This window comes from Arachis duranensis, chromosome 8 (assembly GCF_000817695.3).
Source record: "Arachis duranensis cultivar V14167 chromosome 8, aradu.V14167.gnm2.J7QH, whole genome shotgun sequence".
NCBI lineage: Eukaryota > Viridiplantae > Streptophyta > Magnoliopsida > Fabales > Fabaceae > Arachis > Arachis duranensis.
In genome coordinates, this window is record NC_029779.3 from 1,268,703 (window position 1) to 1,292,679 (window position 23,977).

The 23,977-nt window shown below is 36.2% G+C and overlaps 3 protein-coding genes and 1 pseudogene across 3 annotated transcripts; 1 reads left to right on the forward strand and 3 right to left on the reverse strand.

Moving 5' to 3' along the window:
• Nucleotides 1-4,172: 4,172 nt before the first annotated feature.
• On the reverse strand, nucleotides 4,173-9,684 carry LOC107460056 (cullin-1-like; annotated as a pseudogene).
• A 122-nt stretch (nucleotides 9,685-9,806) lies between these two features.
• On the reverse strand, nucleotides 9,807-11,145 carry LOC107459989 (uncharacterized). The gene has a single exon (XM_016078307.3). The coding sequence runs from the start codon at nucleotides 11,143-11,145 to the stop codon at nucleotides 10,021-10,023; it is 1,125 nt and encodes a 374-aa protein (XP_015933793.1). The 3' UTR covers nucleotides 9,807-10,020.
• Nucleotides 11,146-11,154: 9 nt separating this feature from the next.
• Nucleotides 11,155-14,545, forward strand: LOC107460054 (COMPASS-like H3K4 histone methylase component WDR5A). The gene is made up of 3 exons (XM_016078378.3): nucleotides 11,155-11,562; nucleotides 12,882-13,580; nucleotides 13,872-14,545. Exons 2-3 carry the CDS (start codon nucleotides 12,912-12,914, stop codon nucleotides 14,163-14,165), a joined length of 963 nt encoding a protein of 320 aa, XP_015933864.1. The 5' UTR covers nucleotides 11,155-11,562; nucleotides 12,882-12,911; the 3' UTR covers nucleotides 14,166-14,545.
• Nucleotides 14,546-18,593: 4,048 nt separating this feature from the next.
• On the reverse strand, nucleotides 18,594-22,103 carry LOC107460086 (14 kDa zinc-binding protein). The gene is made up of 5 exons (XM_016078409.3): nucleotides 21,870-22,103; nucleotides 21,431-21,488; nucleotides 20,779-20,868; nucleotides 19,314-19,431; nucleotides 18,594-18,878 (listed from the first exon to the last, which is right to left on the reverse strand). Exons 1-5 carry the CDS (start codon nucleotides 22,046-22,048, stop codon nucleotides 18,811-18,813), a joined length of 513 nt encoding a protein of 170 aa, XP_015933895.1. The 5' UTR covers nucleotides 22,049-22,103; the 3' UTR covers nucleotides 18,594-18,810.
• Between the last annotated feature and the right edge of the window lie 1,874 nt (nucleotides 22,104-23,977).

Below are 23,977 nucleotides of genomic sequence, written 5' to 3' on the forward strand. Positions count from 1 at the left end.
TTATATTCAAATGCCATCTCCATGTCCACCAAAGACAAGCAAGGAAACACGTATGATTTTGATTAGATAATGAGACACAAATCCAATCAAAAGGGATATTACTATTTGAGTTTAGAGAATAATCGTAGGAGTTATATCTGCACAATTTCGAATAACATGAAGACCAGACTTAATTTCACCACACTTCGGACAAGATGAATCACATATAATCCCACAATTCATTAGAAAGAGTCGTAGGTACGGCTAGAAGTAAGCTCAAGTTCGACTCACGAAAATTGAGTTTGGCTCATAGTTCAGCTCATAAAAATGGAGTCTGTTTCTTAAGCTCAAATTTTGCTCATCGAAAGCTCATGAGTCGACTCAAGCTCACGGGTTGGCTTTTAAATAATAACATAATCTATAATTCTATATCAATAAATTATAACTTATATATATTAAAAAATATTAATTTTAGTGTTTGTGTGTGTGTGTTTGTGTGTATGTGTGTGTGTGTGTGTGTAATCGAGCCGACTCACGAGCTAATGAACCGAGTTTGAACTTATCCATTTAATTTATGAGCTTAATTCCAAGCTCAAGCTCGGCTCATCAGCTCACAAACTCAGCTTATCGAGCTATTAACGAGTCGAGTTCAAACTAACTCATGAGTCTGACCTAACCGTAGAAAGTGAATTATGGAATATGAGTCAAAGAAGTAGTTTTACCTTTTGAGGACAAGATTATTACACGATAAACGAACTTTTTGACAATTGGGTCTAGGGCTGGCAATTCATACCCTACCCACGGGTACCCAACCCGGTCCAACCCGTTCGGATAGGGTAGGGTACGGTCCGGGTATGCCTGCGGGTAGGGTAGGGTAGGGTACGGGTACGGGTTTAGGGTGTACCCTACCCTACCCTACCCGCACCTCATATATAACATATTTTATAAAAATCTCTCTATATAGTGAAGGAAGTGAGAGTTGAACCCACAACCTCTCTTATGTAATGACTTATAATAAGTGAACAACCACAAAACTAGTTAGTTAATTAAGTAAGTTAGAGCATTAGTTTTTTATTTTTTATGTTATTAATACATATAAAATTCGAAATAATTGAATTTTATATTTACTTTGAAAAAATTTGATATTTCTGCGGGTAGGGTAGGGTAGAGTAGGGTTTAGAATTTTAGGATGCGATAGGGTTAGGGTTGAGAGATTCTCAACCCGCGAGTAGGGTAAGGTAGAATTTTAATAAAATTTTCAACTCGCGGGTAGAGTTAGGATAGGGTCCAAACCCTACCCTACCCTACCCATTGCCAGCCCTAATTGGGTCGGTGAATGTGGTACAAGTTAGGCCTATTATATCTATTTAAGCTACAACAACTGAATGGGCCCAACTTTCATATTCCAGCTCACATCTAAATATTCCATTAACACTTTCTCATATAACAGATTAAGTTTGCCTGAATGATTGAATAAATTTTAGTTAACTCAATGCCGATTAAATTTTTGCTCTAAACGTACTTTGGTGAAAGTAAAAATGTTTTGCTTTTCTATCCTTGAAAATTGTGTTGAAATAGTGATAAAATGTTAAATATTAATTTTAACCATTTATATTAAAAAGTGATATATTAATTTTGAGCTTTTACTTCTTTTCTAATAATTTTGTATTCAGGTATGCTACACGTACAAGCCTTTTTGACTTACAAATCTTATAAGTTGGCACAAGTCCAACAAAACACACGCGCATTACACTCTCACATTCAAAAGTAAATACACGCACGTTACTCAACAGCTTCCTGTTTCTAAAGTGTGCTACTCACCATTATGAACGACTTTTCTTCTTCTTCCTCGATGAAAACCACAACTGTCATTTTTCTTCGCGTTTCTCCTCCTCCTCCTTCTTTGTGTTTCTCCTTTTTCTTCGCGTGTTTCATCTTTATCGTCGTGTTTCTCCTCCTTCTTTTGATTTTGCAACATTAGATATTTTTTTCTTCTTTGTTTGATTTTTTCCTCCCAAAAAGAATTATGAAAATATGAAATAAGAAGATGAAGAAGAAGACGCAGCAGAAGATGAGGAGGAGGAGGAGGAAGAGTTCTGAATTATGCAGAACTCACCAAAATAAAAATACACCCAAATATCTTCGTATTACACCCAAATATCTTCGTTTTACACCCAAATTTGCTGCAGATACAGAAATGAGTTATGTTACGTGTACACTAAAATCAGCCACCAAAGTCAGCCACCAGTATAAAATACATACTGGAATACAAATATACATTGAAAATAAGTTAAAACACATGTATTTATATACAAATACATTCGTGGCTGATTTTAGTGACTGATTTTAGTGTACAAATAGCATTTTTATACAGAAAAATATTTCCTCTAATGCTGCATTTTCTTCTTCTTCTTCTTCTTCTTCTTTTCCTTATTTCTTTCTTTTTTTCAGTTAAATGAATGTAAATTCATTCTCTTCCAAGTAATTTTGCAGCGTTATGTGTTTCTTCTTCTTCTTTATTTGATTTTTTTGGTTTTATTCTTGTTAAGAGAGTAAAACAAGAAAAAACTTGAGAAGGTAAAACAAAAAGGAAAAGATGAATAAGAAAAAAAGAAGATGGTGATGATGATGAAAAAAAAAAGAAGTAGCAAAAGATGAGGAGGAGGAAGAGGAAGAGTTCTGAATTATGCATAAGTTATCAGAATAAAAATACACCCAAATATCTTCATTTTACACCTAAATTTGCTACAGATACAGAAATGAATTATGTTATGTGTACACTAAAATCAGCCACCAGTATAAAATACATACTGGAATACAAATATATATTATTCTTAATTTCGTTTTCCTTCTTATTTGTGCTCCGAACTCTTGTAGAAAAACCTGCAACCTTCGAATAATCCTTGTAGACTGTTGTAGCATCTTCAAGGGTATTAAAAGTCATCCCAACCTTGAGGACAAACTGGTCATCAACACCACAAAAGGGCTGCAAAATACACCATATTAAAATAAGTATAAACAATAGAATACAAATACAACTATAAAACCATCATAAAAAATAACAAAGACCAAATTCATGAATCATAAATAAACAGAAACTAAAACAATTCAACTAAAAGAATAAGACAATTCACCATCCATCAAATGAAAAGTCATAAACTGTAAATACACCCAAACTTTTCTAAAATACACCCAAATATTCGTGATCTACACTCGAACGTCTGATATAAAAAGGACAAAATTATATTAATTCTAATCAAAACTAGTACGTTAGATTCAATTCAAACAAAGAAGAATTAACAGCAAATTTCACAGGCAAGGTTCACGCATTATTCAGCTATACAATAAAAACTACTAACTGGATTCAAATTCAGATTCAATTACTAACTAAAACTAAATCACACCTCAAGAACTTCATTAGATTCAGTTTCAAAATTCACTTCGCTCTGGTTCATTTAACAATCTGAAGTTGAATTATTCATTATCTTCAAAAACGATTTCAGAGCTTGATATCAAAAAATAATGGAAATCGAAAATAACGAAGAAAGAGAACAAAGGGAGAAAAGCACGTAAATGAAGGAGAAAGCAGAGAAAGAAACGCACGTATACGACGAAGGAGAAGGCAGAAAGAAACTCACAAAAGAGATCGAAGAGAGAAGGCAAGAAATTCTAAAAAGGAAATAAAATCCATTCAAAAATTAAAAACCTGATCAAGGCGTGTGAAAAATATGTGCATAACAAGCGCGTTTGAACGTAACATCGATTAGAGGACTTGTAAGACTTGTATAGCAAAATCACTTGTATGTAGAGATTAATCCTTTTGCATTTCAGTGTAATTTTGGATAACATCATCCAAAAAGTATTCATGTTTTCAAAATCATGTTTGACAAAAAATATCCAAACAAAAACCACAATGACATTAATCTGATGTCAATTAAAATTAGTTTTACAACATTCATGCTAACATATATTTGTAAACGTTAATCCAAACACACACTAAACTTTGCATCCATAATTTCTTGAGATCATTCCAAAGTCTTAAGGATATATGACAAACAAAGAGTAAAATATGTTTTTTCTTCCTAATGTTTGTGATTTTCTTTAAGAATACCTCTGACATTTAATTTGATTCAATTTTGTTCCTAATATTTCCGATTCGTGTCAAAATTATCCGTAAACATTAACTCAACCTAAAACATTAGAGACAAAATAAAAAATGTACAGAATTAGTTTTGAAACAAATAAAAAATATAAAAAACAATTGAATAAAATCAAATATTAAGAATATTTTTAAAAAATTACCGCAAACATTAGAAAAAAAAAAGAATATACTTTACCTGGGTACCTGACAAATAAATATACAAGAATAAAGAAAACTAAGCAGGTGGAGCCTGAGCAGGGGCGTCCGCTCGGGGGTCAACATCCCCATGAATGACGAGCTTCCCAGGGTCGAAGTCGGGCACCGGCAGTTGAATTTGGGCTTTCAAGTTGGCAACCGCTTGGTCAATTCCTTGAAGGGCGCCCAAACCAACTTTCTCAAGCTTAAGTTTCTCCTCCCTGAGCTTGACCTCCAACTGCAGCCTGCTCCTATCAGTCGCCTCCTTCTCCTGGTTAGCCACCTTGACCATATCCCTCAGTTTCTGGTTATCTGCCTTCGCCGATTCCAGTTTGGCCTCCGTGGTGAGCTCGGAAGAGTTGACTTTGGCATCCTTCACTTCCACTTCCTCCACAATCTTTAAACACGGTCTACTAGCTATAAGAATATTGTCATCAGAGAATGTGGCAAGCAGTTCAGCGCTCCAGCTCTCAGCAACACCTTTATTGCAAAAGACCTCAAAAGACTCCTTCAGAGCCTATATTTTAAAACTTTCAGATTTATATGCACATATCAATCCACCATAACAATCTCTGATCAATATCTTGTGGAAAATAGTATGACTCTGGAAACAGTCATTTACATATGCCAGGTACTTGTCATGCAGCTCAATCATTTTCCAGACAAAATCCTGAACAACCAGATCAGCTTCAGTTTCCACAATTGCAATTATATTCATAAATTCAAAATTTTCAGTCAAACCTGCTCCTGCAGACCAAGTGTAGAGATTTGCATTTAACAGGATAAGGAAAACAAGCAATAGACAAAATAAACTCAACCGGTAACAAGCAAAACCAAAATATAACAAGTTCAGTAACAGACCCTTTTGGTACTAGCTGCATCTTCAGCCTGCTTAACCAATACCATACCTTCAGTGATAACATGCTGGAAAATGTTACAAGAAAAAGTTTTATAAGCAAGTTAGCAAGAAAAGCCCAATTTTGATTGGCATAGTGTAGGTTCACTACCACCAACCTGCTTAAATATACTGGAAACAGGATCTAAGCCTTCAGGTATTTTAGAAAATAGCCTGAACATCCGTGACAGATCTTCAACCTACACATTTAAGGAAAAATATGACAACATTATACTCACATTAAATTATTAAAAGAAAAATCGTAACCATAACAAGTTAGAAGAATTTCAAGAGTACCTTGTCATCTCTAAGCAAAGCATGACATCCAGAGTGCTCTTTCTGGAGGAGTTGGTTTGCATACACAGATAACAGCTCATGTTGAACTTTCTAGAACGATATTCTGAGAAGGAAAAAATAAAACCAAGAGAAATGTTCAGAAACTACAATAAGTGAAGACTACATTACACTGTTATTGCATCAAAATTAAAATCTATTTTTGTCACCACCCCACTCTTTTTTTTAGTTGCCTGGCAATACTACACTCAACATGGGTGAAGACCACATTGCTGAAATAGCATGAAAAAGGTCAAGAATAAACCTCTAACAACTTTGGCTCGCTACTGGAGTGCAAATAATGAGCAACCCTATCTTTCTCCTGTTTTAAGCACTCCTCAACCTGTTATAAAAGACTTAACAAATACAGGTCAGGCAGTAATGTAAATGAGAAACCAAGTTACTGCAACGACAACTGAGAAACCACACCTTGAGCGTGTAATCAGGACAAGAATCTTCTAGGATCCAATTAGAAGCCTTTTGAGAGTAATAAGCAGAGGTGTCTTTAAGCATTGCAGATTCAAAATCATTCTCATAGTGATCCATTTGCCCCATCCCAATTTCAACAAATATATCTAATACATTCTTCAATAAAGCCCGATCAATCTGCTCTCCTTCACGTTCTTGATCAATCTTTAAACAGATAAGGGTTAGTTATCTAAATTTGTAAAAACTGAAATCTAGCATAACAAGGAAGAAAAACCTACAATAAAAATAATGTTGGGCCGACCGTGGAGAGCTCTCGACAACCGGGGAGACTTCGGGGAGGAATCAAGCAAGAGAACATAAGATGAGAAGACATCACATCCAACTCAAAACCTTAAGGTGTCAAAATAATGGGTCTCTCATCTTATAAACTCCTCACTCTTCCATGCTTTCTTAGATGTGGGACTAACTTCAACACTCCTCACACTTGCAACACTAACAATCTCCCCATCAAGTGTGAGCCTCCACATCAAGCATCAACTCCCCTCTAGCTCCTCCACCACCATGAGTATTCGTCCATCACACCGCCGCAAAACACCGCAGGACACGCCACCCGGACCACCTTTGCCGGGAAGACTTTCGATGCTTCACCTTGAATACCCCTTAAAACCACCAGACCGATTAACCATCGGCTCTGATACCACTTTGTTGGGCCAACCGTGGGGAGCTCTCGACAATTGGGGAGATTCGGGGAGGAATTAAGTGAGAGAACATAAGATGAGAAGACACCACATCCAACTCAAAGTTTTGAGTAAAGTTTTGAGTTGGATGTGGTGTCTTCTCATCTTATGTTCTCTCGCTTGATTCCTCCCCGAAGTCTCCCTGGTTGTCGAGAGCTCTCCACGGTCGACCCAACAAATAACTGCATCTCTAACTTTCCCATTTAGCTCCTTGTAAACCTGTAAATAATAAATGCAAAAATTTATTACGTTATGAAAAAATGGAATGACAATAATAGGAAAAACATCTAATCTGTAGTAGCATAACAAAACTTGTCTATATTTGTAACATGGAGAAGAGTAGCTAATTGAAAGAATTAACATAACACTATGTAAGGTTCGCCGTAACATTACCCGATCATGGAAGCAAGTTAACCCAACTTCATTAAGGGGTGGGTGACCTCCGGGCAACAAAGTAGCGATCCAAATAGTGAAAGAAACAACAAAGCCACTTAACCATAATTTTATGGTTTGCCCACCTCTTTACAAGTTCTCTCAACATAAATTCATCATGCTTCTCTCTCAAAGAAGGTAATACCTGAACCAAAGGGGAAAGAAGTTACTAATCTGAAAAGAAGCACGAAAAAAAATATAAAAAAAATATTAATACAAGATACAACCATCATAAGTACTGAAATCATGTGGACATATTTACAGTTAAAATCTACAAGATAACTCAGGTTTTACACCCCATTCATCAAAAAAAGGAAACTCAATCACACAATAAAATATATCACCTATCTTGATGAAAGAATAGTAGGTTATACAACAAAAGGAAACAAAATCACTATAAAATATTTCACCTTCTGAACTGCATCGATACTAGTGCATTTTGAGCTGGAAGCTCAGGCAACTACACTAATCCAAATTCAAATCCTTACCTCATACACCCCCTACCAAATATACACACCCATCTTGATGACGAGAGGATGAACTAATGGTATTTTTGTTTACACCGGCTTCAAGAAGAATAAGTAAATCGATCTCTTGTTCAGTTTATTCGATTTTAAGACCTTAGCATTTACCTTACAATGAGTTACATTGATAGGTTAAACTAGTTACCAATTACAGACCTTACATTCCCCTTTCCTCTCTCATTGATCAACCAAACAAGAGGTAGGCAAAAATTATTTTTCCAATCCATCTCTTTGGTTCCTATCATATCTATTCAATATTATGAAATTTAAGCATTAACTTCATTCCATGTATTTCCTTCTTTGCAATGCTTTCACTCGTCTCTCTAGCCTAGTATATATATCATCCTCTGTATTTTCCCACTGCAGCATCACTTCCGCTACCTAAAACTTGTTCTTGGGCAACATACGTGAGCAGATGCCAGCCAATGGCATCCAGGTTTGTATTGTCGCTGCTGTGGCCAAAGCATTTGTCACCCAGGTTTACTTCCTAGAATCAATAACAATGACCAAACCACTTACTCTTAGAACTACCATGAGACCTATGTCTACATGATACAAATTCTCCATCAGTCCCTGGAGCTTTAGAGTTTAGACAGAGACTAAACCATTCAAATTACACTGGTGATCACAATCAATGCCAATATACAGAACCTAGTCACCTACCTAACCCTTATAAGCAATTAATGATGACCAACCGGAAACAATCTCAAATGACAATGTTATACAGTTATACTCACCGTTGATTGGATGTACTCTTCAAATACCTCCTTGTACTTGTCATAGAGTTGTTGGGAATAGTCATGAGGAGGCTTTTCGGTGCACAAGTGGTAGATGTTTCTGCATATCATTATACAAGAATGGTAAAAATAAGTGTTTTGTTGGATTAGCTTTTCTTGTTAAAAAAAATAATTCTTTCTTTTTGAACAAAGTACTTTTATTAAGTTTTAAACATGTTAAGATACCTCTTAAAAAAAAGTTTTTAATTATTTTCTTTACCAAAAATATCCTTGACCATAATTAATAATTACAGTTTATATTAAATCCTAATTTTCCCTCCAAATCCTAATTTCTCCTTCGAATCCTAATTTCCCTCCACATCTATATTTATATTTTCCCTCAGTTTTCTACACTCATCATCATTTAATTTAGGACAAAAGAACTTTCTAAAGTACCTTCAATCTCATACAGAAAAAAGTTGTTTTCATCATAATTTTCCACACACAAATTTAATCTTGGTTCACTTGCTCTTCAACATCACGTATCTTCTTTGTTACGAATTTTTTTAAAAGTTTCAGTTTAAAAATAGGGTCTTTTTTATTGTTTTAAATGTCCAAGGGCTATGCACTTTATTTTTTTTATTAGCCATTTGAAATAAATACACACAGTCAAATCAACCGTGGATGAAATTGAAAAAAGTGAAAGATATGCATAAAGAAGAGGGAATAGATGGTTTACATGTAAAGCATCATGTGGTCCTTGGAGCTGAAGAGAGGTTCAGGCAAGCCTTCTAGAATGTTCTTGAGCTTGGTGATGCCCTTCTACATTAAATCCCATCCCTGCTCCAGGTTGATGATCTTCCGCTCACTCACCGACATGATGATGAAGATGTCAAGCTGCAAATTTGAAACAAAACCTGCAAAGAACAAATGGTGAGGGCAATTGCTCAAGGAGATTCCATTTGGTATAAAATAGAAATCGGGGAAGGTTGATGCAATTGTGGATCGGGAGCATGAGAGAAAGAGCAAACCTTGATATGAAGGAAGAAGATGAAGAAAGAAGAGAAGAGTAACTCCGAGAAGGCACACACTCATAACACTCACCTTGAAATTACTCAGAGTTGACTTAAGTCTTTGATTTATATCCACACACCATATTGCAACACCTACGCTCAATAATTTCTTAGCTGTCAGGTTTGAAATTTCTATAAATATGTTCCTATATGTTTTTATTTTTTTGAGGGGGGTGAGGGCCATGTCAATTTACTATGGCTGAAACAAACTGCTTGCTCTGGTTTTGTACAGGCAAATTTTGTTAGGAATTCAAACAACATTCAATTCCATAATTCCTTCAATATATGAACCAGTCCACTTCTTTGAACAAGAATACACAACAAAACCAACAAACAAGCATGGTGTACAAAGTTATCTCTGAGCACAATACCATTTATACTTATGAACAATCAAGTATAACTGATTCAGGTAAGATCTATGAGTAAAATCTAAAAAGCTTTCAGCCAAGCAAATGAGACTGTTCAATCAAATTAGTAGAAATCTAATCATAGACTAAAGTGACAAGAAAAAACAAAAGATTGCTTGACACAAAATTTGGCATCAAGAGTTGACTAACTCAAAAATGCTAACATCCTCCTTGATATAGTGTTAATAGGCGAGACCGATCTTTCTCCTCAAAACATGTGACACACTTCTTGAGGAACAGCTCCTCAGTCAAAGAAAATGGTGTGATTATGCTAGCATTCTTCTTCATCAAACCATTGGAGAGAAGATATTTGACAACCTTAGCTCTAGGAATAAGCCTCTTCTCCAAACTGCATCCAAAAAGCATCGGTCTAATGCGAAGCGCCGAAGAATCCCAGCCGAGATTACTGATCCAAAAGCTCATCACTGCATTGAGTTTGTCCTCGGAACGTAGCATAAAATTGGGGTGCCTCCTAAAGGCCTCCGAAAAATCTTGTTCGGACCAGCCCCATTTCTTAAGGACATCAACTTTAGCCTCCCATTTGGACTTAGTTATGGCCCTTTTGGTCAGCAACACCACACTGAAATAAGAGTGTGAAGGATCAAACCCCAATTGCTTCACTTCCTCAACTGTTTTCTTCAAATCAGCAGAGGACAGCACAGAAGGCCTAGTTCTAAGCAAATGGTGAATGTTGGCATTGGTCAACCCTTCATCAAGCAGCAATTTCACATTTTGAGCCAGACGAACATCAGCAATGGATGATGGCCATGCAGTTATATAAGCAATGGCCTTAAGATCAGAGGGACAGAACCTCCTTACCAATTCGTACAAGGATACTATATGGTCAAGGCTTCGAAGCAGGAAGCGAGGACTCCTTGTGGTCATGAGTACAATGTCAGAGGGAGAAGCACCTTTGGATGATAAAAATTGAAACTTTGACAAGATTGCATTGGTGGGGTCGCATGTGAGGAACACGGGAATCCTGCGCATGATGGTGGTGATTTGGGAGAGTGAGAAACCGTGGGCTTTGAAGAAGGAGATGACGGAATCTGGCTTGACCGGGGTGTCAAAGCGAACGCGCCTGTTTGCTCTGAGAGCGTCTTCATGGGAGAAGCCGCACTTGGTGGTGAGGTAGGAGACAGTGAAAGAGTGGTGGTCACCGGAAGTGGAGGTGGTTGAGAAGAGGGATGAGTGGCGGCGTGTTTGTGGCAGAAGAAGAAGGTAAGATTTTATGGATGGAAATGGAAGAGGGGGAGTTTGGATGAGGACCCGACGGGTTTTCATTAAACCCGGTGACCCAATCGGGTTTCATTAAACTCGTCTCTCTGCTCTCTCGACCCACTCCCAAACCCAAATCCCCTAATCTGATCCGCAGTGACCCACCCCTACCTCAAGCCTCAACGTCTCTCCTCTGGGGTCTCTTTCTCGCCACTCTCGTCTCCGGTGTGTCACTTCTCTCTCGGTCTGGCACTCACCGTTTTGGAATCAAGCTCGTCGCGCTCTGTGTCCTCACCGTCTCAAGCTCAGTCACCGCCTTCCTGGGCTCGCTTCGCGGGCGTCAGAACCACACGGAACCCAGTCGCGCGCCTTCGCGTACGCTCGTCGTCGCCGGAAGCAGAGGCAGCAGGTCCCGGTGGGCTGGTCTTGTTCGTCTTCTTGCTTGGAGCCTCGCCGTCAGCTTCCTTGGCGCAACCCGATTTGGTGAGTTCCAACAAATTCCCCCTTTCTTTCTGTTTCGATTTTGTTGCTGTAATTCATCACTGCAGTTTGATTTTGTTACTGAAAGTTAAATTTGTTGCTGAAAGTTGAATGTGTTGCTGCAATTTGTTCTTGACTGAACGTTGAATTTGTTGTCTTGCTGAAATAATCAATTAACTTCAATTTATTCATTGCTGAATGAATTTGTTTCTGAATGAACGTTGAGTTTGTTGCCGTAATAATCACTCACTTGAATTTGTTTGTTACTGAAAATCATGACTGAGCTAAATTTGTTACTGATTATCATCACGATTGAAGCTATTGTGGTCTTGGTGAAATAATCACTTGGCTAAATTTTATGTTGATGTCTTCTTTTGAGCTAAATCTTTTGTTGTTGAAAATTATTATAGTTGAATTTGTTGTTGAAAAAATGGGGCTCATGTTCTCTGCAACTTAGAATAAAATTATTCAGTTAAATTGTTGTTTTCACACTTTCTGTTTGTATTATTATGAATTATTCTTGGTATTGGTTTGTGAAAAATACACAAATGTAGATATAGATGCAAATTAAAATGAAGGAAATGTCGGTCAAGCTTCAAATTTGTCCTATGAAGATATAGGTGTTGATTTTCAGATTATTTTTTGGATTTGATTTACTGATTGTGTTATCTTTTGCCCTCTTTTGTTCATTTAAATTTAGAAAGTATTTTGTATTAATGATTAGTTTATTATCTCTTTTTGCATCATTAGTTATATATAAGAATTGATACTTGATTGTTATTAATATGTTTGTGAAGACATCATTCTAAGTTTTAACTTTTGATGTTAATTTTATTTTTATAATTTTATATTTTTATTTAATTATGACTGGGTGAATTAATGACCCACCGGTTGAACCAGTGACTCAGTGACCCAATCGTATGACCGGGTCAATTACTGGTTCGGTTTTGATAACTATGGCAACAAGCTTCACTTTTTGACTTAAAATTTAACTGTTTGACACTATGCAATTTGATTATTGGTTAAGAAATCACCTATAGAACCTTTGGGATATCATACTTTAAAACTGAACTTGATTAGCCAAATAAAGAAGCAACAAACACGCAAATCATGAGTATATGTGTCCTTGATAGTACATTTTGCTACAAGTTGGTGCTTAATATTCTTATTGTATCACAAAGCTCTTAACCTATAACTGGAGAAGTTAACACTTATTTTTTGTCCGATCCAGAAAAGTTAAAACTTTGGTTGATGATATTTCATGTACTGCTTTAAATTTGGATGACATTTTAATGTTTGTATTTGGATGACATTTTTATTAGAGGAACAATCCACACACACACAGTAAAATCATGACGGAGCCATCAGAATCGTTCAAGCCATATACTCTGTCACAAACCCTAACCGGTCACAAGCGCGCCATCTCTGCCGTCAAGTTCTCCTCCAATGGCCGTCTCCTGGCATCGTCGTCGGCGGACAAGACCCTCCGCACTTACGCCTTCACCAACTCAGACTCTGATTCTGGCAGCCGCACTTTGTCGCCGATGCAGGAGTACGAGGGCCATGAGCAGGGCGTCTCCGATCTGGCCTTCTCCTCAGACTCTCGATTCTTGGTCTCCGCCTCCGACGACAAGACCCTCCGCCTCTGGGACGTACCCACCGGCTCCCTCATCAAAACCCTCCATGGCCACACCAACTACGTCTTCTGTGTTAACTTCAACCCCCAATCAAACATCATTGTTTCTGGTTCCTTCGATGAGACCGTTAGGGTTTGGGATGTTAAGTCTGGTAAGTGTCTTAAGGTCCTTCCAGCACATTCTGACCCTGTCACTGCCGTCGATTTCAACCGCGACGGTTCTCTTATTGTTTCTAGTAGCTACGATGGGCTCTGTAGGATTTGGGATGCTTCCACTGGCCACTGTATGAAGACTCTCATTGATGATGAGAACCCTCCTGTTTCCTTTGTCAAGTTCTCGCCTAATGGCAAGTTCATCCTCGTTGGCACTTTGGACAACACTCTGGTAATTTTCAATTCTGTTCAATCTTTTATTATTTTCGTCATTTGATTGTAGAAGAATAGTGTTAGTTTTAATCTTGAATGCCATTGGTTTTTTCAATGTCAGATTTTCAGCCTGAGCTTTTCTTTTCTAGAATGCTGTGTCTCTTATTTTTTCCTTTTATTTTTCTTCTTCTTAATTGAGGACTAGGTACTAGCCAATGTGCCTTGGATGTTAGCTCAGTTGGCTAAAACTGACTTGTTCAGTTTATTAATCATTTTTGTGTTTCTTCATTCAATTCTTCTCTCCCTGCAGAGGCTTTGGAACTATTCTACTGGCAAGTTTCTGAAGTCATACACTGGTCATGTTAACTCAAAATATTGCCTTTCATCCACATTTTCTATAACAAATGGGAAGTATGTTGTTGGTGGTTCAGAAGATAATTGTATATACTTGTGGGAACTGCAGACAAGGAAAATAGTGCAGAAATTGGAAGGCCATTCTGATACTGTTGTATCCGTCTCGTGTCACCCGATGGAGAACATGATCGCTTCCGGTGCTCTTGGCAATGACAAAACTGTGAAGATCTGGACCCAACAGAAAGACTAATCTTGTGATGAGGACTGCGGGCTAATCGTTCACTGGATTAGTGAAAGTTGAGTTTAGGAGAAAGTGACTTGTGATGAAACCCTTAGATCATGTTGTAGTTGAGGAACTTGGTCATTTTTGCAGTTGAGTTCACTACTGTATTAAAGAATGATTTCATTTCAAGTTTCAATCATCTTATTGTCGGGGAAGTCACTCTTTAATTTAAGGATTATTTGGATGGTAGGTGCATGTAGTTTGGGTGTATCTAATTTTCTTGTTTGGTAAATATGGAAGTTGGGTCTTAAGATAAGGTTCAGATGTAGATAGGCAAAACCCCTATATCTACCCTAATGGATTAATCCCACGGCATTAGCCACTATTAAGTATTAAAGTTCTTGCAACTTGCTGTTCTGGTGGCGGCAACATGCAATATATATATATTTTTTTTTTAGAAAATTTCAACAAAAAAAAAAGTGTTTGGGTAAATAAATAAAAAATCATGTATTCTAAGTTTTACTTCACAATACATTTTACTAAATAGATGTATTTAAGTCGACAAAAAATATATATATATATGTATCTAACTTGAATACAAAAGTATAAAACGTTGATATAAAACTATAAAAGATTTTTAAGTGTTTGGTAATTGGTACATTCAATTAAAAGTTCTTCACGTTTGGGATATCGAAACCATAGTTTTTGGTTTGAAAATGATACAAACATGATACATATACTGTGGTTAAATGTGCCATTTATAATAGCTTCCATACATTGGTTCATGATGGTCCTGAATTGGTTTTATTTGATTTTTTTTCTTTTCTATAATAAAAATATACATACCAAAGCTAAAATCAGTCACAACCTCAGTCTCTTTAGCTCATAAAATATTTTATTGTATATTTGTTTTTGTCATGTGCATGTTTGATATTGATATTGTTATTTTTGTTTCTTCTATTACAAATTTCATATTGATATCATTATATCAAAGAAATATGTTTATATCTTTTAAGTTTTTTGGCATAGTTATAAAAGCGGTTCGAATTGATCAGTTCGATCGAAAAACTAGTGAATTCGACTCCTAATCAGTCCGGTCCAGTCGTAGAACCGTTTAAAGATGAAAATCGGTGAAAATTGATCAAATCCGATAAAAAATTGGTCTAACAAAATCTTTCAAATAAAAATTCTAAAATTAATGAAGATGTGAATTAAACTCAAGTCTTCTTTATTATTGTATGCTTTCCTTACCACTAAGCCATATTATTTCTTATTATTTTTTATGCTAATTATTAATTATATAACAAAAATGTATAATAATTTTGTTAGATATTATTTTAATTTTATACTCACTAATATTTAAATTAATTATATTTTTTATTATTCATAATTATTAATATAAATATTATTAAATATCCATAAATAAAAATATCAAATATTTTTATTAATTATAACATAATTATTCTTTTTATGATTATATGATATTTATTAATATTATTTTTAATAAATACATATAGTATATAACAATATGATAAATATAAATTAACTAGTTAGTTATTAAAATAAAAAATAGTTACTTTAATATAAAAATAAAATTAAAAAATATTTATTATGAAAAAATACAAAAAGATTTTATACTTATTTAATAATAATTGGACCATGGTTAATTATCATTTGTTAAAATTTAATTATTTTTAAAATATTAATAAAGATATATTTTAAATTTAATTTTAAATTTATACTTATTTAATAATAATTGGACCATGGTTAAATGGACTCTCACTAGCTTCCTTGCTAACGTTTTTCCTTCAATGTGATGGCCGCAACATCTCTCATGGACTTCGCTTAGGACGTAATCCGTTTGGTCGGGACACAAGTATTTTAACAGAGGCTAGTTGATTCCCCATTTGTACAACTGCCCCTAGACTACCACGTACTTAACAACTTCTCTTCTTATCGCTTTAGCTTCTTTCTCGTCTCCAGGGAGTTCACCACCTTCCAAGAAATGGTTGATTGGGTCCATCCATAAGGGAGGACTCAGCACTTGGGTCACGCAAAGAGTCACCGACGGCTCTTTTACGAAACCCTAAATTAGGGATCGGTTTCCCGTGTCGGGTTTTGTGCTTGCTAACTTTGACAGGAGATCGGCTCTGGCGTTCCTTTCCCTGGGTACATATTGGACCGTTACTTCTTCAAAATCCTCACACACCTTTTTCACTTTCTCCAGGTACTTTTGCAATAAAAGGTCCCTGACCTGGTAGGTTCCGTTGACCTGGGAAGTCACGATTTGAGAATTGATGTTGACTTCGACCCTTGATGCTCCGACTTCTTTAACTAAGGTTAAGCCCCCTACCAAGAAGTCATATTCTGTCTGATTATTCGAGACCTAAAATTCGAACTTGATTGACTGCTCATATATCATACCCTCTGAGCTCTCAAGGATCATTCTTGCTCTCCCAAACGCCTGGTTGGAGACTCGGTCCACATGGAGCTTCCATCGTATTTTCGAGTTTTTGGGAGAGTCCCCTGTCACTTTTACCAGGAAGTCTGCCATTTCCTGGGCCTTGATTGCATGTCTGAGCTCGTATTGTGTGTCGTACTGAAATAACTCTATCGCCCAGGTCATTATGCGACCCGCCAAGTCGGGTTTTTGTATAATTTGGCGGATGGCTTTGTCAGTTCTTAAGGTGATCGGGTGCCCCTGGAAGTACTGCATTAATCTCCGAGATGAGACTAACAAAGCGTAGGCCAGTTTCTCCAACTTGGTGTCTAATATTTACCTTTTCATGGTAGGAGTTAATATTTGCTTTTCTCATAGTACTACTTTCTAGAAACAGATTATAAGAATTACCCACAAAAATAGTAATAGTAGTTAAAATAAATAATAAGAATAAATTACCATATGTACACAATTAAAAAAATACAAACGCTGACAAATGTACCCATTAAATTAAAAAACGACCATTATACCCATAAAAAATGGGTTTTGTGTGACAGAAATATCCAAATCCTAAAAAACTATTCAAAAATTCCAAATTGTCCTTTTCTCCACTACTACTACCATCATCCTCTCTCACTCATACTCTCTCTCTCTATCTCTCTCTCTCTCTAAATCTTTTTCCAACTCTCCGGTGAGTGTCCCAATTTCAAAGTCAAACCATGAAACAGCATCCCCAAATTCACTTCACCCATTGCAGCCACCACAAGAACCATTGTGACCATAGTAGCAATATCAGGAACTAAACCTTAATCACCACCACCATTTAATAAAAACCCTTAAACAGTCCACAAATCTCACCAAAAGCCAATTCTCCGAGCACACAAGCATAATCAAGTTCTACGAAATTAAGTTTCTTCGAGGCGTTTTCTCAAACACCTTGAACGCACTCTCCACAAACCCACACTTACCATACATAGCAATCAGTGCATTTCCCACAAAAGAATCAGAGCACAGTCCCAGCTTCAAAGCAAGCGCGTGAAGCGCTTCCCCGAGCTCCACCTCCGTGAGCCCAGCGTAGGCCTTGACAGTACACAGCAACGTGAAATTCTCCGGCAGAAGTTCTGCCATGGAGACCAATTTAACGAAGAGCAAAATGGTGTTGCAATAGAGTGTGTAGCCGCTGAGAAGCACGTTGTAGAGGAATATGTTCTTATTTTGGAGAAATTGTGGAATACTGAGCGTGATTTAGAGGGTGAGGCGCGCGGCGTACATGGTGATTAAGTAGGTGGTAAGAAGTTTGACAAGATCTGAAGGAAGAAGGAAGCGAATGAAAGGATACGGAAAAAGAAGGAAAGAGAAAGGGAGGGGATCGTCGGCGGGGCACTCACTTGAGAGTTGGAAGAAGATTTAGAGAGAGAGCGTGTGTGAGAGAGGATAATGGTGGCGGTGGAAATGCGGGCAATTTGGGATTTTTGAATAGTTCTTTATAGGACTGTCAAACGAGCTAGCCCAACCCATTTAGGTCCGGCCCGTTAAGCCCGTGTGTTAAATGGGCTAGACCGTTTAAACCTACTTTATTCGCAGGCCATAATTTTTCAACCCAGACCATTTATGGTTAGTCCAATGGATTAAATGAGTCAGCCCGTTTATCTTTTTATTTTATTTTTTGAATAATATTTTAACAAAAAATATCACTTTTAGATCAAAAACCTTTTAAAAAGAAATATTTTTTTAATTGATGGGTCGGATTTCCGGATGAGAAAAGACTAAAAGTGCTATTTTTTTTTGAAAAAATGCAAAAAAAAAGAGCCACCCGTAAATCCCGCAAGCTAGCCCGTTTATGGTATTATTTTTAGAGTTTAGGTATATCTATCATTTAAAACCCATTTTTTATGGATATAATAGTTATTTTCTTATTTGATGGATACATTTGTCAACGTCTGTATCTTTCATGAGTACATCCGGTAATTTGTTCTAAATAATAATAACTGCTAATCCTCTTTTTCATCGCCCAATTGCAAAGTTGTAACAATTTAATAGTTAATTCGAAAGTTTAACAACTATACCAACCATTAGGTTCTACAAGAGATGACTTTGGAATCAGCAGCATCATTCAATACAAATGTAGCTACACAAAATTATTCTCAAACCATTATCGTAACATGGCACAACTAAAGTGATATTGATGGAGGAGAAATCAAGTCCATCTCACTCCCTATTCTTTGTCCCAATTTAGCCAGGAGGCCAGTTCATCTGTCGTCCGCCGAGGAGGTGAACATGAATGTGGTAAACTGATTGACCTGTTAAAAATTAATTCAAACAATCACTCAATGTTGAAATCCATTGTAGAGAGAAAAGGGCCAAAGAAAATGAAAAGAGTGAAATGAAAAGCTAGTTTAATTTTGGTAGCCTGCCTGGTACGGAGGCTTCGCCCCATCATCCACGTGGATATGGTGGGGGAGTCTCCCAACAGAGATAACAAGGTCTCGAACCGAGACTTTACTTGTGCGATATCGAACCGCTAACCACTCAGGCCAACCTCACATTGGTTGATAGAAAAAGTGATTACAATTTGACTTATATAGTAGGAGGAAGATCCTAATTACTGTATTCTCCTAACTAACTATTATAACCCTCTAACTATTCCTAATCACCATAATCTTTCAATAATCAAGAATAATAGAGATGAAATATTGAAGTTAAAGTGTCAGCATGCATGGAGATAGAACACTTACATCCCTTTGGACCATCATTAATTACAACCCTGAAGCCATCATCAAGACCTTCTTGCTTTGCAATCAACTTCGCAGTGTAAAGAAGGCGGCCAAGAATTTCAAAGTGCCTCTTCTCAGCCTAGAAAAATAATGTTTCAACATAAGAATGAAGCAAATTACAGGAAAGATGTAGGTGGTGGTCGTTGTTTCTCATTTCTCCTTGACCAACTAGCATCTTAATTGGAGATCCAGGCATAGGAATAACACTGTAAATCCAGAATGCTAAATATGAGAAAAGAAGGGAAAAAGGGAAAGGGGGGGAGGGGTCAGCAAGTTCTGTTCATGTAACTGGTGATACAAATTGAATGGGTTTCACGACCATAAGTTTGATAGACATAAGTTATTATATAGGGGGGAAATGGCTAACAAATAGTCAATCCATAACTCAGCATGGAGTCACATGCTCTGCTCGAATCTTCCAACAAGGACTGATAATAACATTTAGTAATAGCCAAAAACCACAGTTGACCATAATAGCTATAAGTGCATTTGTAAGAGTCCCTGGCAATGAGGAATTTCCTGCTTGACTGCTAGTACACCTGATGACAATAGGAGACTAAAGAGAGGAAGGTAGGGGCATCCTTTATTAAAGAAGGGGGTAAAAGGGTAATACTCAGCCTTTTCTTCATTCACTCATACAGAAAATACACAAAAGTTACACACAAGGACAAGAGTAACGCTACACTAGGGGGATTTGAATCCTATATCAGTTCATACATTATCTTACTCTTCATAGATATTGATCCCAGTTTATTATGGACTTCCATCATCTAATTAAAAAGTTGAAATTCAGTGGAAGGTAGACAGGCAGAGTGCATTATCTCACTTCAAGCTCAAAGGTCTCATGTGTGAAGATCAGCCTCCACCTAATATCTTAAGCTTTTTGGAGCTTGGTAAGTAATAGAAAGAAATGGTAGAGAGTCAGAAAGGTTGGCATAAATTGAGTAAGGTTTTGAGCCCTCCGGTCAGGTAGTAGACCCAATTCCAAAAAATTGTCAAGAAAAAGTATAGAGCAAATAAGAATTCAAAATAATTCATTGAAAAATTATCAAGACACTGTAACATTTTCATGTTAATTATCTTATATGTAGTATCAACCACAGACCAAAACCGAAGGCAGCCTTCCCACAATCAGTCTGAAAATTTAATTTCAAAGTAGCCAACACATTTCAAAGAAGCACCATACAAATATTGCTCAACAGACAAGCTGACCAACATATCTTTACCCAGCAACATTAAATCCTTGTGGATTTTATCTTTCTCTTCTTATACTAGAAAGGACTAGTCTAAGTTAGATGAATACTTATACCAATGAGGTAGAGGAAAAAAAGTAATTCAACTGAGTTCATTTGTGCGATCTGTTCCTGAATGAAAGTTTGGTATAGTGCGACTGTGATGCGTTTATGGGCAAAGAGAGAATAAATACCTTGGATAGACCAGTTAACCCATCTTTTACTTTAGGAATGATTAGAATGTGAGTAGGAGCTTGGGGATTTATGTCCCTAAAAGCAAAGACCTGTCAAAAGGGGGAAAAGCATCCCAATGATTAATTGCTATTGGTTGTTAGATCAAATAAGAAACCACGACCAATCAAGCCAAGTAGATTTCCTTTACAATAAATAACTAATTCTCAAGAATAAATTTGTAAAGCATACTATTTCCAAACTTTAAGTATAAATTAACACTGAAATGCTCCTTATATAAAAGAAAATGGCCACGGGGTAACCCATTCGAGAATAAAAGTGGAGCACATAACTGTGAGGAAGATCATGATAAAGAATTTGAAATATCTATTTAGGGATACTCATACACATGAAACAAAATCAGTAACCATTATTTCCACATTTGAGCACGACTACAGTATTTCCAGAGAGTTTAACCTAACATCCAAATTATTGTTACATTGAAATCCATTGAACCGTGTTACTATTCACATTATTAATGTGTTACAAGCTAGATGGTAAAGAACCTTCAATTAGAATACTTCTGAGACTTCTTCCAATGAAACTGAATAATGAAAAATAAACACCACAACAGGACTACATATATATGTGTGCACAAAACAAATCAGGGAGTACCTTATCATCCTCATAAACCACATTTGAAGGGATCTCCTTGTTGATTATCTTGTCAAATCTGATAATCATAGAATACAACCATAAGAACATGAAAGATAGGTACTTAGACAAATGCCAGAATTCTGAAGGAAAAACCTCTAATTAATTGTTCAAATAAATTTGGGAATGAAGCTGGACAAAATCCGGCTTAGACATTAAAATGAACACTGATAAAAATGCAAAAGCTAGAACATATACAAGCAAACACCAACTTCAAACAAAGAAATGGATCCCATCGAACATACAAGTTCATAGCATAAGAAGAAAATTAGAAACCGAAAACCTTACATCAAATATTACAGGAGCTGAACATTGCATTTATTTTTCCCTAACAGACAATCAGAACATGAAATTCAAGTGAAGGAGAAACAACAGAAAAGAGAAAGAGAGAAAGTTTTACATGGTGGGAGCATCAGCGTCGGAGGGTGCGGTAGCAAGAGCAGCTTGTTTCTCCGAAGCCATGGAAGTGGAATCTGAAGAGGAAGACGAAGACGAAGGGAGGTGTGAAGCAAACACAACAAGTCTCTGAGTAATGTTTCTTCTGCTCACACTGCTCATGCCATTTTTCAAGCCCTTCATGTATTGGGTCAATACCCTATTGGACCTTGCAAGTCGTGCAGTAATTTAATATTTTTCTTTGTTTTTTAAAGCTCAAAATATGACTATAAAAAGAATTTTGTTCCGAAATTAGAAAAACCACATATTTTCATTCACTCGTATGGATCATATTCATATCGATAAAGTTGTCGTTGTTGAGGCCTTGAGGGCGAAGGTCCGAGACATTATAGGATTTTTTGTATTTTCGAGTTCTTCAACTAACAAAAATTTAATATTCAATTTGATTTTTGAATTTTGAGGTCAAATTTAAAAAATTTCTAAATTTAAATTAGACTCTGTTCGTTATCTGAAGACTTCGATTCTTGGAGAGGTGGGGTGCTTAGACACGGGAGAACGGGTGAGACTTTAGAGTGATATGGAGCGAGGATTTGGATGTCGATAACGTTAGAGGGAGCGTGCAGAACAGGGGGCAGCCACCTGCAAAGATACTCCGATGAGCAAGTCAGTGTCTGTACATGTTGGTAGCCAAATTAAGTAAAATGATGTATACATTGGGGGAGTGCTAACATCTCCCCTTATATACCGTGTTGGGTGGGTCTAAAGGTGACCTGGCCCACTGTCCAGGATGCTTTGTGCTGCTCCTGCTCACGTGGGGAAGCGTTGGCAGTCCTAACCGTCGGGTCGGGGATTCGGGTCTGATCCCGATGACTCCAACCCGACCGTTTCAGCTAGGTGGTTTGGTCCGCACAAGAAGCGTGGCCGTATGTTGCCCGGATCGGGTATCCGAGGGCCGACCCGTAGGGTTTCTTTATTGTTGGTTCGGGTCTAGGTCAGAGGTGGCAATCCGACCCGACAGTAGGCGGACTGGGCCTAGGGCGGTCCATAATAGACTCCAAATTTATAATAGTAAGCTCATTTCAGTTAATGAAATATTGATTTGGTATGTTAATTTACTATGTTGTCTAAAATAAAAACACTTCGTTTGAGATTGATATTCAATTTTCAATAAAATGGCGTGTTTCATGTAAAAGCATATCTTTTTTTTTTTTCAACAGTAATGGTCATAAACGAGATATATTTTTACCCTATTCAATTAAAACAACATTAATTGATTAAAGATTAGGTTTAATTATTCTATTGGTTCCTATAATTTTACTAAATTTATAACTAGATTATATTATGTGTACACTAAAATTAACCGCCAAAGTTAGTCGCTAGTATAAAATACATATTAGAATATAAATACACATAAATAAATTAAACCATACATGTATTTATACACAAATATATTAGTATACATAAATAAATTAAACCATACATAAGTTAGTGGCTGATTTTAGTATACGAATAGTATTTTTGTTGTAATTAGGTCTCTATATTTTTTCTTTAATTGAGTCTTTACATTACTTTCACTTTTGTAATTAAGTTTTTTTGTATTAAAAATATTAAAATTAACAAAATATTTTTTTCAAAAAATATGTAGTCAAAGATCTAATTGAGTTTCTAATAATAGAAATTTTTAATTTATGAAAACAAATTTTTTTTGTTAATTTTAGTGTTTTTTTATATTAATAAAGAATTAATTAAAAAATTAAAAATAATATAAAACTTAAATAAAAAATTATAAAAATTTAATTACGATTTTGATAATCCTATAAAAAGTTAAAAACTAATATAATAATTAAACTTTATTTTTACCAACAAATTACCGTACCAAATCGATACATGATTAATGAAAACGATTTTTGGCTATACCTAAAAATTACTTATAATTTTTAGGGCAAATCACATAAACAATTTATTAGGGTATCTAATTTACGTGAATATCCTAAATACAAAGAGTGGACGTGAGTGCCTTAAATCTATGTAAATCAAATCAATATAATTCGGTTTACCTTCATTTCATGCAAATCGAAGCAAGTAAATTCGATTTACCTCCATTACATGTAA